Consider the following 12,081-nt stretch of genomic DNA (forward strand, 5'->3'; position numbering starts at 1 on the left):
AAAAGCACAGCAATTGAGATCATTTTATCAGTAGTGGATTTTATTAACAAAATCAAAAGGTGCTCCAGCGATGACATATCCTGTCATTGCTCCTGTCATTAGGCAACACAATCCCAAAGTGCAAACTTGTGAAGTTCTCCATAGTTCATATCATTTCTTTTTCAAATGTTGAAGGTTAGGGGCTGACACCTTCACTTTGCCTGGGATATTTCTGGATAGGTCAGTATCCTATGCAAAAAGAATCACATGTCACTCTTGATTAGCTATACGGTAGTCCCTCACCTATCGCTGGTGTTACGTTCCAGACCTGGCTGCGATAGGTGAAATCCGCGATGGGGAATTTATCGACTGATAGTACTTATTTAAGTATTTATATTGTAATTGTTTGGTAAGTTTTCATTGTTTTAAGTGTTTATAAACCCTTCCCATACAGTATTTATTTTAGATACAGTATTTAAGTACAGTATTTACAATTTTAGATTTTTTTTTTTTGAAAAAGCTGCCGATCGAGTTCGGTGGGCTGTTTAAATCTGCCGATCGACTTCCTCAGAAACCCCGCGATGAAGTGAAGCCGCAGTAGGTGAAGCGCGGTATAGTGAGGGACTACTGTATTCTTACAGTACTGTTAAGTCATTTTTCAACCAGTAGGAAAGCTAAGTGCTAAAACAATCAGCAAATACCAGATAAACTATTTTTAAATAGTTTTATAGTTTTTAAGGAATTTAAAACTACAGGCCTTTTGACCATGAAACTTCTTAATCTGGTAGGTTACTGTGGATTTCCTAATCCATAAAGAGCAATATCTAAATATATCTCTACTGTTGGTCTCAAATGAAGCACTTCTGTGTGCTCCTAGTGGAACATGAGATCCAGTTAACGTTCTAAGATGGGTAGGATCTCTTCCTTATTGCCAATCCCAACTGTAGTTTTCAAAAACAATCTTGCATAACTTTTTTTTTCCCTATGAAGAAACTTCTGAGATATAAATTGTATTCTCAGAAGGGATGGACTAGTTTTATCAGCCCGCCACTCACACTCGATCCCAAAATATTATTAGCTAGAAATCGAATTTTGTATCATAGGAATTTGGAGTTAAACACTTTGCAATCCATCCCCTATTTTTCAACTTTAAAAAGACAAAGAGTCTATGTATTTTAGTTTCGCATGGAGTTTACAACAATTTTTTCTTTCTTTTTGTTTCCACAACACTCACTTTAAAAGCAAATATTGCCCGCTCTCACACAAGATTAGCACCAGGCCTGCAAAATCAAGGTTTTACCTTTACACTGCGGAAGAGATCCTTCTCCCTTGTAGTTGATTCCTTGGACTGCATAAAATTATGCAAAGCAGTCTTTGCAGCTGTTATGACACAAAACAACACAAGGCAGATGAAGTATAAGCAGTTCATCTCTTTTGGGGAATTCTTACAAACATCCCCATAGGTTTTCTGTACCTTCTCAGCTCAGAGACAGCATCAGAAGCATCTTGGGGGAAAGCAGTTTTCATTTTTTTTAAATGAAAAAAGGTTGTACTTATGCATATAAATAAAACAGAATTTAACAGGAAAGGAGATACTGCCAATAGGACAATAAGGAGCAGAGAATATGTGTGAAAGCAGATTATAAATGGACAAACTAAAGTAAACATTTGCTGATCAACACTTCTATTAAAGGGCTTTAATAATTACCATATCTTTCAGAGTATAAGATTTTTTTACACCCCACCCCCCCAAAAGAGGGTGAAAACTTGGGTGCATCTTATACACCGAATGTAGCCCCATCCTTTGGCCTCTGCTCCCCAGCAATTTACCTCCTTGCAGCAAACAGAATAGAGCCTGTTAAGCCAAGAAACTGATTATCAGCTTCCCCGACCCTCAGTTGATTGAAGCTGCAGCTGTATAGTTTCATTTTCAAAAGTGAAACTAATGCTGCAAGGAGGCAAAATGCTGGGAGGGAGAGGCAGAGGTAGAATTTTATCTTCTTGTGCTAATTAATCTGCTGAAACTGGATACAAGGGGATAAGTCAATGGCTATAAACATCCGTAGAATGTTCAAATTATTAGACTTATTTTTTAAAGACTGCTTTATTATTGTTCTGGACACTTAATAAAATGAAGATATTTAAAATAAATGCTTGATCTGAAGAGGCCCGGTGCTTTTGTATCTTGTTTTAAATAGCAGAGAATAATGATATTTCCAGAAAGGAAGTATAGTTATTCAATTTTAACAGCATCTGTACAAGTATAGTCTGAAATGTAACAGTGTCCTGTTTTAGCATTAAGATAAAGCAGCTGAATTAAACTCTGACTTAGTCATATTTGGAGAAGAACCTTTTAAATAATTGGGAGGAGTCAGTGTGACTACGTTTAAGAAAACTTTCTAGCATTAGTTATACAGTTCATAAGACGAAGCAATGTTTCCCATAGGGATCAATGTAAAAGCAAATAATGCGTGCAAATCCTTCAGGAAAATCCCAAACTTTAGAAGGGAGGTGAACAGAGGGCAGGGAGGAGCAGCTAAAGGGGGCGGGTGGAAGAAGCAAGGCTAGACTAAAGGGTGAGTGGGAAGGAAGAAAGGCAAGGGGGGTGCCCCTCCCTTTTCTTTCTTCAAAAGACACTCTTTCAGTGCCTCTGCAAGCACGCTGTTCTCTGCAAAGTCTTTCCCCCTCCAAGCCGCCCCTCCCTCTTCTTCAAACGACACTCAGTGCCTGCAAGCACCCTCTTCTCCTACTTTTGTTAATGCAAAGTCTTTCCCCCTCCAAGCCGTCCCTCCCTTTTCTTCCTTCAAAAGACAACCTTTGCTGTTCTCTGCAAAGTCTTTCCCCCTCCAAGCCGCCCCTCCCTTTTCTTTCTTCAAAAAAAGGGGGGAAAAAACCCCTTCATCCCAGCAGCAGCGGCTTGGGTTCGTAAGGTGAAGATAGTTCGGAAGAAGAGGCAACAAAATCTTAAACACCGGGTTCGTATCTTGAAAAGTTCGTTAGAAGAGGCGTTCGTAAGATGAGGTACCACTGTACTGCCATAATGTACATTTCTCCAATTCTTTGCTATTTCTATGGGTCTGGAACTTATGCACAGAAATACACAGCAAACAATATATATCATCCTTACTGTTTGCTGGGAGGCAAATTGCTGGGAGGCAGAGGCAGAATTTTCCCCCTCCCCATTGTTTCCTCCCCCAAAACTAAGGTGCATCTTATACTACGAAAAATATGGTAACCAGCCAATGTACATGTGATCCACTCGATCTTTGTTTCAAAGGTATTTTCTTATCAGGTTGCCCATGGCAGAGACTATAAAGCACTTGAAAACTTCTTAAAATTTCAGGAAGATAATCAGAGACCTATCTGTTTTCAAAGTTCAATCTACGTTGAACTGTATAGCAATAGGGTTGACCACGGAGAATATTTTATGACATTTTGCATTATGTCCTAAAAAAACCCTTTATGATAATTTATAGGCCATCAAACATGGGACACAGGGTTCCAGATTTTTGACGCAATCTATAAGTGAGCCCATTTGAGGTACCTGAGTGAAAAAATATTGTCCTGCAAACACTTTCATCTAATAAAAGGATATGAGAGAATGAGAGTTTTAGTACAACAGATAGGACAAATGGCTGAAAAGCACACAAGAAGGAATATATTTTACCTTTCCCTTTCTTTTGAGTGCCTGGAGTCAGCTTGACTTTATATCTTTTAAAAAGAAAAGAAAAACAAGCATGGTTTTAATAGGAAGATAGTTTTCTCTGGACAGGTATATCCATGCCAATATTTGATGACACTCACTTGTAACCGGCCATGGCAGTATAAGGAGCACAGACTGGAACGGCAAAGAGGAGGATGTCTTCCTGGTGAGGCTGCCCAGTCAAAGAATCAAACAGAGCCATCCCTTCCTGGATGCAGCAAAGAATGAACACGGTGAAATCATACAGAGTGGAGACTGACCATGGATGTTCAGCTGCTCTCACTACAACAGGGTGTAGTTATTTTGCAAAGTGGTGTTGTTATCTGTCAATTTTGTAACTGATTGGACTGCAAAGTGGTTATAATTGGACACTGGTGAGTCATAAGAACAAGAAGAGCCATGCTGAATCAGGCCAAAGCCCATCCAGTCCAGCATTCTGCGTCACACAGTAACCCACCAATTGTCCATGAGGATCTTGAAGGCAAAACCCACCCTTTCCCCTGACCCCCAACAAATGGTACTCAAGAGAATCCTGCCTGCCTCAAACAACATAGAGGCAGCACATGGACATCCATTTCAATAACCACCAATACGCTTGGCATCCATGAATCTGTCTAATCCTGCCTTGAAGCTATCCAGGCTGACAGCTGTCACAACCTCTTCAATTCCATAAACCAACAACCCTCTGGGTGAAGAAATATTTCCCTTTATTTGTCCTCACTTTCTTATCTATGAGCTTTAGGGAGTGTCCCCTTGCCCTAGTATTGTGTGTTAGAGAAAATATTTTTTCTCTATCTACCTTTTCTACAACTTTTTAGGGTAAACAAGGTATTATCAACTAGGAGAGGGGAAAGTTATCAGAAAAACAGAAAATTTATCACAAAACATTATCACTTCCCATCAAATAAAGAAATCAATGAGGATTTTCAAAGTCTTTACCACCACCACCGCCCCCGCTAAATAAATAAATAAATAAAAAGGCAGCTCAAATTTACCTCATTTATGTTTTGCTCTTGGTCCTGCTCCTCCTGGAAGAGTCAAAGAAAACAAAACATCAAACTTGAGCCAAGACAGAGAAAGGAAGAAACACAACCTGCGGGACTCCATTCAATCTTAAAGTAAGATTTAAGCACCTGTAATTGCTTTAGTAATCTTCCTACCTTGTCGTCCAGATGTTCCTCCAAAGAAGCACCCTCTAACACAGGGGTTAATTCTTCTATCCTGACGCCCTGGCCAGGCTTCTGGTCTCTCCTCTGTCTCTGGGCCTGTTTCTTGGCGGATTCTTGATTCGTTTTTCCTTTTTTGGTTTTCTTGGATTTCTCTTCCTTGTTGGACCCTGCAGACTGGATTTGGAAGAGAAAAATCAGAAGACAAATTTCACACGATATTGAAAGGGGAGCTGGTGGGGGGAAGAGAAGAGTCAACTCTATTTTTGCCTTACTCCCAAAAGCTTCATGATCAGCTCCCGGTCCTCGTCATCCTGATCCTTGTATTTCTCCTTGATTTTTTTCAGCTTGTTCTGTGGGGGGAAAAAACAGAGGGGAGTGAAATTGAAAAGCCTCACCGCAAACTGCCTTTCTTAACCTGACACGTTACTCTTCGACCACAATAATTATTTATTTATTTATTTATTCATTCATTCATTCATTCATTCATTCATTCATATATTCATTCATTCATTCATTCATTCATTCATTCAATTTTTATGCTGCCCTTCTCCTTAGACTCAGGGTGGCTTACAACATGTTAGGAATAGCACTTTTTAACAGAGCCAATAATCCACAGATAATATACCCTTCTGTATTTGTGACATAAACTGTTTCAACTCCTACCCTCAAAACGTCGCTACACAGCACTACACACCAAAACAACTAGACACAAGAAGAGTTTTCCCCCGAACGCCATCACTCTGCTAAACAAATAATTCCCTCAGCACTGTCAAACTATTTACTATGTCTGCACTACTATTACTACTAGTTTTTTCTCATCATTCCTATCACTCATTTCTTCCCACTTATGACTGTATGACTGTAACTTATTGCTTGTATCCTTAAGATTTTTATTAATATTGTTTCTCCATTGCTTATTTGACCCCTATGACAATCATTAAGTGATTCTTGACAAATGTATATTTTCTTTTATGTACACTGAGAGCATCTGCACCAAGACAAATTCCTTGTGTGTCTAATCACACTTGGCCAATAAAATAATTCTAATTTTAATCTACAATGGTCCTCTCATTGTGAAATGCAGACGTTCGGAAAGAGGTTTAAGCCCCGAAGAAGGACTCAATCTTGGTTTTTCAGGCAGGCTGGAAACAGGCACGATTTGCCTGCATCTACAGATTACTTAGAAGGGTTAAGGGCACAGTGATAGCTGAAACATTCAGGTGAAAGACCAGGTGACCCTCCAGAATTACAGCATTAAGAGGAATAGAGACTTTTGGACCCAACAGACATAAAATCCAAACAGCCTGAATTGAGTCCTTCCAGAGGAGGTACAATTGTTTTGAACTGAATTTCCTATCCTATTTGGGTGATGTTGGATTGTAGACACGTGTCATAGTTTTTTGCTGAACTCTCAGTGTTCCAAGAATCTCTAGTTTTACCCACCTGACTTACAAGGTTACCTGAGGAGTACCCAACGTGCACACAGTTTAGCTTACCTTTTGTCTCCTCTTCACAGGTTGCTGCGTGCCAGCACTTTTACAATCGTTGGGAGAAAGCTGGAGCTGAGGAGAGTTATCTTCATCCTTCCCTTTTGGAAGATCAGAATCATCCGGGTCGCTTGGTGGCTTCTTTTTCTTCAGTTCTCTAAGAGAAAGCAGAATTCCATACAATTTCTGCCAGCTAGCTAATTTTATTTCAAAATATCAAGGATACCCCAAGTCTTAGAAGAGAGGGAAAGAAAAAGGTATCCGGCTGGCAACAGCAGCCACAAAAACTGTTATGCAACATAACTAGATACTATAGAAACTGGACGATGGAGTAGTATGGAACTGTAGTATGGAATCCTGAAGCAACCTTTTTGCTTGTGAGAAACCTGGTGATCAGTTGCGGCCCTATTTGGACCGGGACTCACTGCTCACAGTCACTCATGCCCTCATCACCTCGAGGTTCGACTACTGTAATGCTCTCTACATGGGGCTACCTTTGAAAAGTGTTCGGAAACTTCATATCATGCAGAATGCAGCTGCGAGAGCAATCATGGGCTTCTCTAAGTATGCCCATATTACTCCAACACTCCGCAGTCTGCATTGGTTGCTGATCAATTTCCGGTCACAATTCAAAGTGTTGGTTATGACCTATAAAGCCCTTCATGGCATCGGACCAGAATATCTCCGAGACCGCCTTCTACTGCACGAATCCCAGCGACCGATTAGGTCCCACAGAGTGGGCCTTCTCCGGGTCCCGTCAACTAAACAATGTCGGTTGGCGGGCCTCAGGGGAAGAGCCTTCTCTGTGGCGGCCCCGACTCTCTGGAACCAGCTCCCCCCAGAGATTAGAACTGCCCCTACCCTCCTTGCCTTTCGTAAGCTCCTCAAAACTCACCTTTGTCATCAGGCATGGGGGAACTGAGATATTTCCCCCGGGCCTATATAATTTATGTATGGTATGTTGGGTTTTGAAAAATATTTTAAATTGTAAATTATTAGATTTGTCATGAACTGTTTTATTGTGTTGTGAGCCGCCCCGAGTCTATGGAGAGGGGCGGCATACAAATCTAATAAATAAATAAATAAATAAATAAATAAATAAATAAAACAAACAAACAAACAAACAAACAAACAAACAAAGTACATAAACCTCTTTGAGAAGGTCAATGGAATCTAAGGGGTCATTTAGGACTAAAAATGCATCTTGTAATATTTATTTATTTTATTTATTTATTATTTAGATTTGTATGCCGCCCCTCTCCGAGCTGTAACTACCCAAACAGTTGCCAAACTGTCGCTTAAAGCTACATGTAAATCAGTATATCTCAACTGTGGCAACTTTAAGATGTATGGTCTTCAACTCCCTTGCTGGCTAAGGAATTCTGGGAGTTGAAGTCCATACATCTTAAACCGCCAAGACTGAGAAACACTCATCTAAATGTCCTATCTAGGCCTCCTCACCTCCTCTCCTTGGCTGAGAGATGTCTCCGGCCCTGAGACTTACTGTCACCCTACAAAACAGAGAAAGAGAGTTAGACGTGTTCTTTTCTCAGGATGAGCTGCAGTCAAAAGTCTTCTATTGATATCAACAAAGAACTCACCAAGCTTGAAGTATTATCTTTCAAAGCAAATTTCAGCTGCGATCTACAATAGAACAAAGTTAGGGGGTTTTATTTACAAGAATAGTCCAGTGAGAAGCAAGTTCATTTATTTATTAAATACATTTATACAGGCACCTGTTTATCAAAAATAGCTGAGTGGCAAACAAAAATACAATACAACTGTTTAAAAGAATAAATTAGGCTGAGGTGTGTCAGGAATTAAAAATCCCTAGGTAATGTTCTGCCGGCACACACCACACGATAAAAGGAAAACCCAAAAGTTTTTATAAACAGAAAAACAGAAACAGCTCCCTTTTTAAATGTCAAAGGGATTTTCTGGTACACACAAGGCACAGGTGAAATGCAATCCAATTGCTCACCCAATAACTGGGAAATTGAGTCCAATTCTAAAGTCCAGAGAGTCCACACACACAATCCTGAACAGCAAAAAACCACGATCTTGACGAAACAATGAATCAGATAAACTGCCACGAGGCTAACACACCAGGCTGCACTTTTATCTGTAGCACTAATTACAGCAGCCCTACCCAACCACAGGTGGCCTCATTTTCTCTTGTAACAATTCTTCAGTTGTTGTCTCCTATGCATCACTCTACGCATGCGTGGATATGTCATTAATTCTTGTTCAGAATCCAGGGATGATACAGATGATTGATCTCCTCCTGGGCTGTCTGCCAAACTCCCCTCTTCCCTGTCACTCACGCTTCCTTGGTCAGAGGAGACATATTCTACTGGAAGCAAAACAGCCCTACGCCATGTGGATGTCTCCCCCACATCCACATCCACATTGCTTGGGGCAGGAGCTGGGCCAGAGCTAACCACAACAGGTAATATCATAATGCAGAAAGTAGGGCTCAGTTAAGAATGCTGAGTCATTCAGAGGCAGTTGAGCAACCTAGCAATTATGTAAAAAGTATTTAACTAGGCAAGAGCACCAACCACATAAAAAGTATTTAACTAGGCAAGAGCTCCCTGCTCTTTCTCTGTCTATTCACTGTTAATTGTGTGCTGTTGTGTTGTGTTAGTTGTGTGCTGTTGCTGTTCGTGGAGGTATGCTTTGAAGAAGCTATAACGCTGAAAAAGTTGGTTCCTGTGAGTTATTGAACTAAAATGGTTGTAGCAAAGTACTAGTAAGATACTAGTTTATTGTATGAATAGTATAGACAGTGGTAGTAGTAGTAGTAGTATAAAGAAGTAAATATATTGTTCCACAACTTCCTACTGCTGCTGTGTTTCATTGAAGACTTCAACTCCATTTCTACTGGTCTGTGGCTGGCTGGCTGGTTGGGTTGGTGGGCTGGCTGGACTGGTTTGCTGCTTGGGCACAAACAGACTAGTTTCCACAAATGCAAGCTCTGATAAGGTGCTGATATAACTCACATCCACCTACCAAACAATCCACGTCAACTGTCAACCTACCAGCCTTAGGACCTGGGAGAGAAGTCAGGACTTAGCCTGAAGGCCAAAAAAGGCCAGAGCCAAATGCAAGCAAGAGACCCATGTTTACCTCTATGGGTCTCTAAAAAACCCATGCCGCCTCTATGTTGGTTGAATCAGGCAGGATTCCCTTGTTGGGAGTCAAGGGAAAGGGATAGGTTTGCCTTCTCTTTCTGCTCAAGATCTCCATGTACAATTGGTGGGCTACTGTGTGACAGAATGCTGGACTGGATGGGCTTTGGCCCGATTCAGCATGGCTCTTCTTATGTTCTTTACTACATGAAAGTTGAGTCAGACAGAAGATGACTCCTAACATTTTCATAAGAAGGCAGAAGATACTTCCTCAACTTACATTTACATTAACTTCCCTTACAGTTCTTTGTATACCGTGTTTCCCCGAAAATAAGACAGCGTCTTATATTAATTTTTGCTCCCAAAGGTGTGCTATATCTTATTTTCAGGGGATGTCTTATTTTTCCCCCCAATGAATTGTATCCTGCATCCTGCTGCAGCAAAAATGCATGCAAACAAGCAGCCACATGTTGGATGCGTGTTGGATGTGTTTTAAATCTGTTTGATTTAGCGTTTTGGGATACACTTTATGGACAGCAGTGTTATATGTGTTCTGTTCGGGAATGTTGCGAAATGAAACGTCTCCTACGTCTTACTTTCGGGGGATGCCTTATATTAGGCAATTCTACAAAACCTCTCCTATGTCTTACTTTTGGGGGTGACTTATTTTCGGGAAAACAAGGTAGTTCCATAACAAAATATAGATCCTGGTGCCCATTCTGTCAGTTAGCACACTAAAGCTCTTATGTTCTTAGAACATGAGATTTAGTCATCATCGGTCCTGCTTACTCTTGACAGACACCATTTTCCATCCTTTACCATCCTTTCAGATTTTTTTACTTATGTAGTAGGTCCCACATTTCACAAAAGCGACTCTGGGCAGTGTAATAGTTGAAAACAGCAATTTAACAGTAACTAAGGTAAGGGTAAAGGTTTCACACACACATGGGTGCAAGTCATTTCTGACTCTAGGGGCAGTGTCCATCTCCGTTTCTAAGCCAACGCTATCTGAAGACGTCTCTGTGTGGTCATGTGGCCAACATGATTAAACGCCAAAGGCACATGAAGCGCTCTTACCTTCTCACCAAAACGGTCCCTTTTGCTACTTGCACTTTTTATGTGGTTTCAAACTGCTAGGTTGGCAGAAACTGGGACAAGTAACAGGAGTTCACGCCATTATGCAGTGCAGGGGATTTGAACCGCTGAACTGCTGATCTTCTGGTCGACAAGCTTAGCGTTTTAGCCACTGAGCCACCGCGTCCCTTAACAGTAACCAGAATGCCCCAAACCACAAACATAATCCAAATCATATTTTTTTTAAAAATTTACCAACATTAGTTCCAAATTATTCAACTGTTTAAATAGCTTATTTTTTAAATATACAGATATTATGCTCATAATACTTCTAGTCATCCTGGACAAGCAGGGAAATTATTAAGCAAAGGTCTCTGGGAAGTATTGGCACAAAGGTTTCAGGAAAGAAATGACAAAAACTAATGTTCACATTTTATACTTATATTTGGCACATATTCCAAAGGTGGTTTTATAAATACAGCCCTGCTTTCTGATTTATGTAATAGTTTGTCTGGTTGTATGATTGTTCTTTATAAGGGTTTTTAAATTGTTTTTAATATTGGATTTGTATATTATGTATTGTTGTTGTGAGCCGCCCCGAATCTTTGGAGAGGGGCAGCTTACAAATCTAATAAATTATTATTATTATTATTATTATTATTATTATTATTATTATTATTATTATTATATTACCTTTGGGACTGAAGATGTGAAAGATCAATGGTTGTGTCTGGAAAAAGTATCTCCGAAGCATTGCTTGTCAGTTCCTCATCTTCCTCTTCCTCCAAAACTTCATTCTCTTCTTCAGATGATTCCTCCATGACCTCCAAAGCATCTCCTGCCCCGTTGCCATCACACTCTTCATTATGTATCTCAGCAACATGTTCTTCATTCCCAGGTTCCCCTTGGCTCTCCTCTTTCTGAACATCTTCGTCACTGCTACTTTCATCTTCCTCTGGTGCATCTTGGTAAAAAGCCAAAGAAGGAAGAAACACACATTCAATTGCACTAATCGTGATTTAAGACAGGCAAGCACACAGTCCTTGGAATTTAAAAGGAAGAAAAACTTATTTACTGAAGAAGAGGACAGGATTTGCCTGGAAAGATCAAGAGGAGATCAAGATGTCAAAGGAAGAGGACTTCACCTTGGGGAGACCCCATCAGAGGAAATTTTCACCTTGGAGGAATCAATAAAGTTTACTGATCTCACTCTAGCAGTCCACAGTCATGAAGAGAGTCCCAGGAGAATATAAATGGGACCATGTACAAATAATAATAATAATAATAATAATAATAATAATAATAATAATAATAATAATAATAATAATTTATTAGATTTGTATGCCGCCCCTCTCCGAAGACTCGGGGCAGCTCACAACAATAATCAAAGACCATATAACATTGCAAAAAATCTAATATTAAAAGAGAAAGATATATATAACCCCAACAATTAAAAACCATGCAACACATACATACCAAAACATAAAATGTAAAAGCCTTGGGGAGGTGTCTCAGTTCCCCCATGCCTGGCGATATAG

At 40.1% G+C, this 12,081-nt stretch overlaps 1 protein-coding gene across 2 annotated transcripts in view; it reads right to left on the reverse strand.

The window, feature by feature from the left end:
• Positions 1–19: 19 nt before the first annotated feature.
• Positions 20–12,081, reverse strand: part of NEMF (nuclear export mediator factor) — a 52,827-nt gene continuing 40,765 nt past the window's right edge. For both annotated transcript variants that reach the window (XM_070748967.1, XM_070748958.1), the window contains 11 exons: positions 11,237–11,507; positions 7,940–7,982; positions 7,800–7,849; positions 6,348–6,495; positions 5,124–5,201; positions 4,843–5,025; positions 4,678–4,710; positions 3,784–3,890; positions 3,647–3,690; positions 1,280–1,359; positions 20–228 (listed from right to left, as the gene is read on the reverse strand). In XM_070748967.1, coding sequence (XP_070605068.1) covers positions 151–228; positions 1,280–1,359; positions 3,647–3,690; positions 3,784–3,890; positions 4,678–4,710; positions 4,843–5,025; positions 5,124–5,201; positions 6,348–6,495; positions 7,800–7,849; positions 7,940–7,982; positions 11,237–11,507 — 1,115 coding nt within the window. In that variant the 3' untranslated portion in view covers positions 20–150. The remainder of the gene's footprint in view (positions 229–1,279; positions 1,360–3,646; positions 3,691–3,783; positions 3,891–4,677; positions 4,711–4,842; positions 5,026–5,123; positions 5,202–6,347; positions 6,496–7,799; positions 7,850–7,939; positions 7,983–11,236; positions 11,508–12,081) is intronic.

Source organism: Erythrolamprus reginae, chromosome 1 (genome assembly GCF_031021105.1).
Source record: "Erythrolamprus reginae isolate rEryReg1 chromosome 1, rEryReg1.hap1, whole genome shotgun sequence".
Classification (NCBI taxonomy): Eukaryota; Metazoa; Chordata; class Lepidosauria; order Squamata; family Dipsadidae; genus Erythrolamprus; species Erythrolamprus reginae.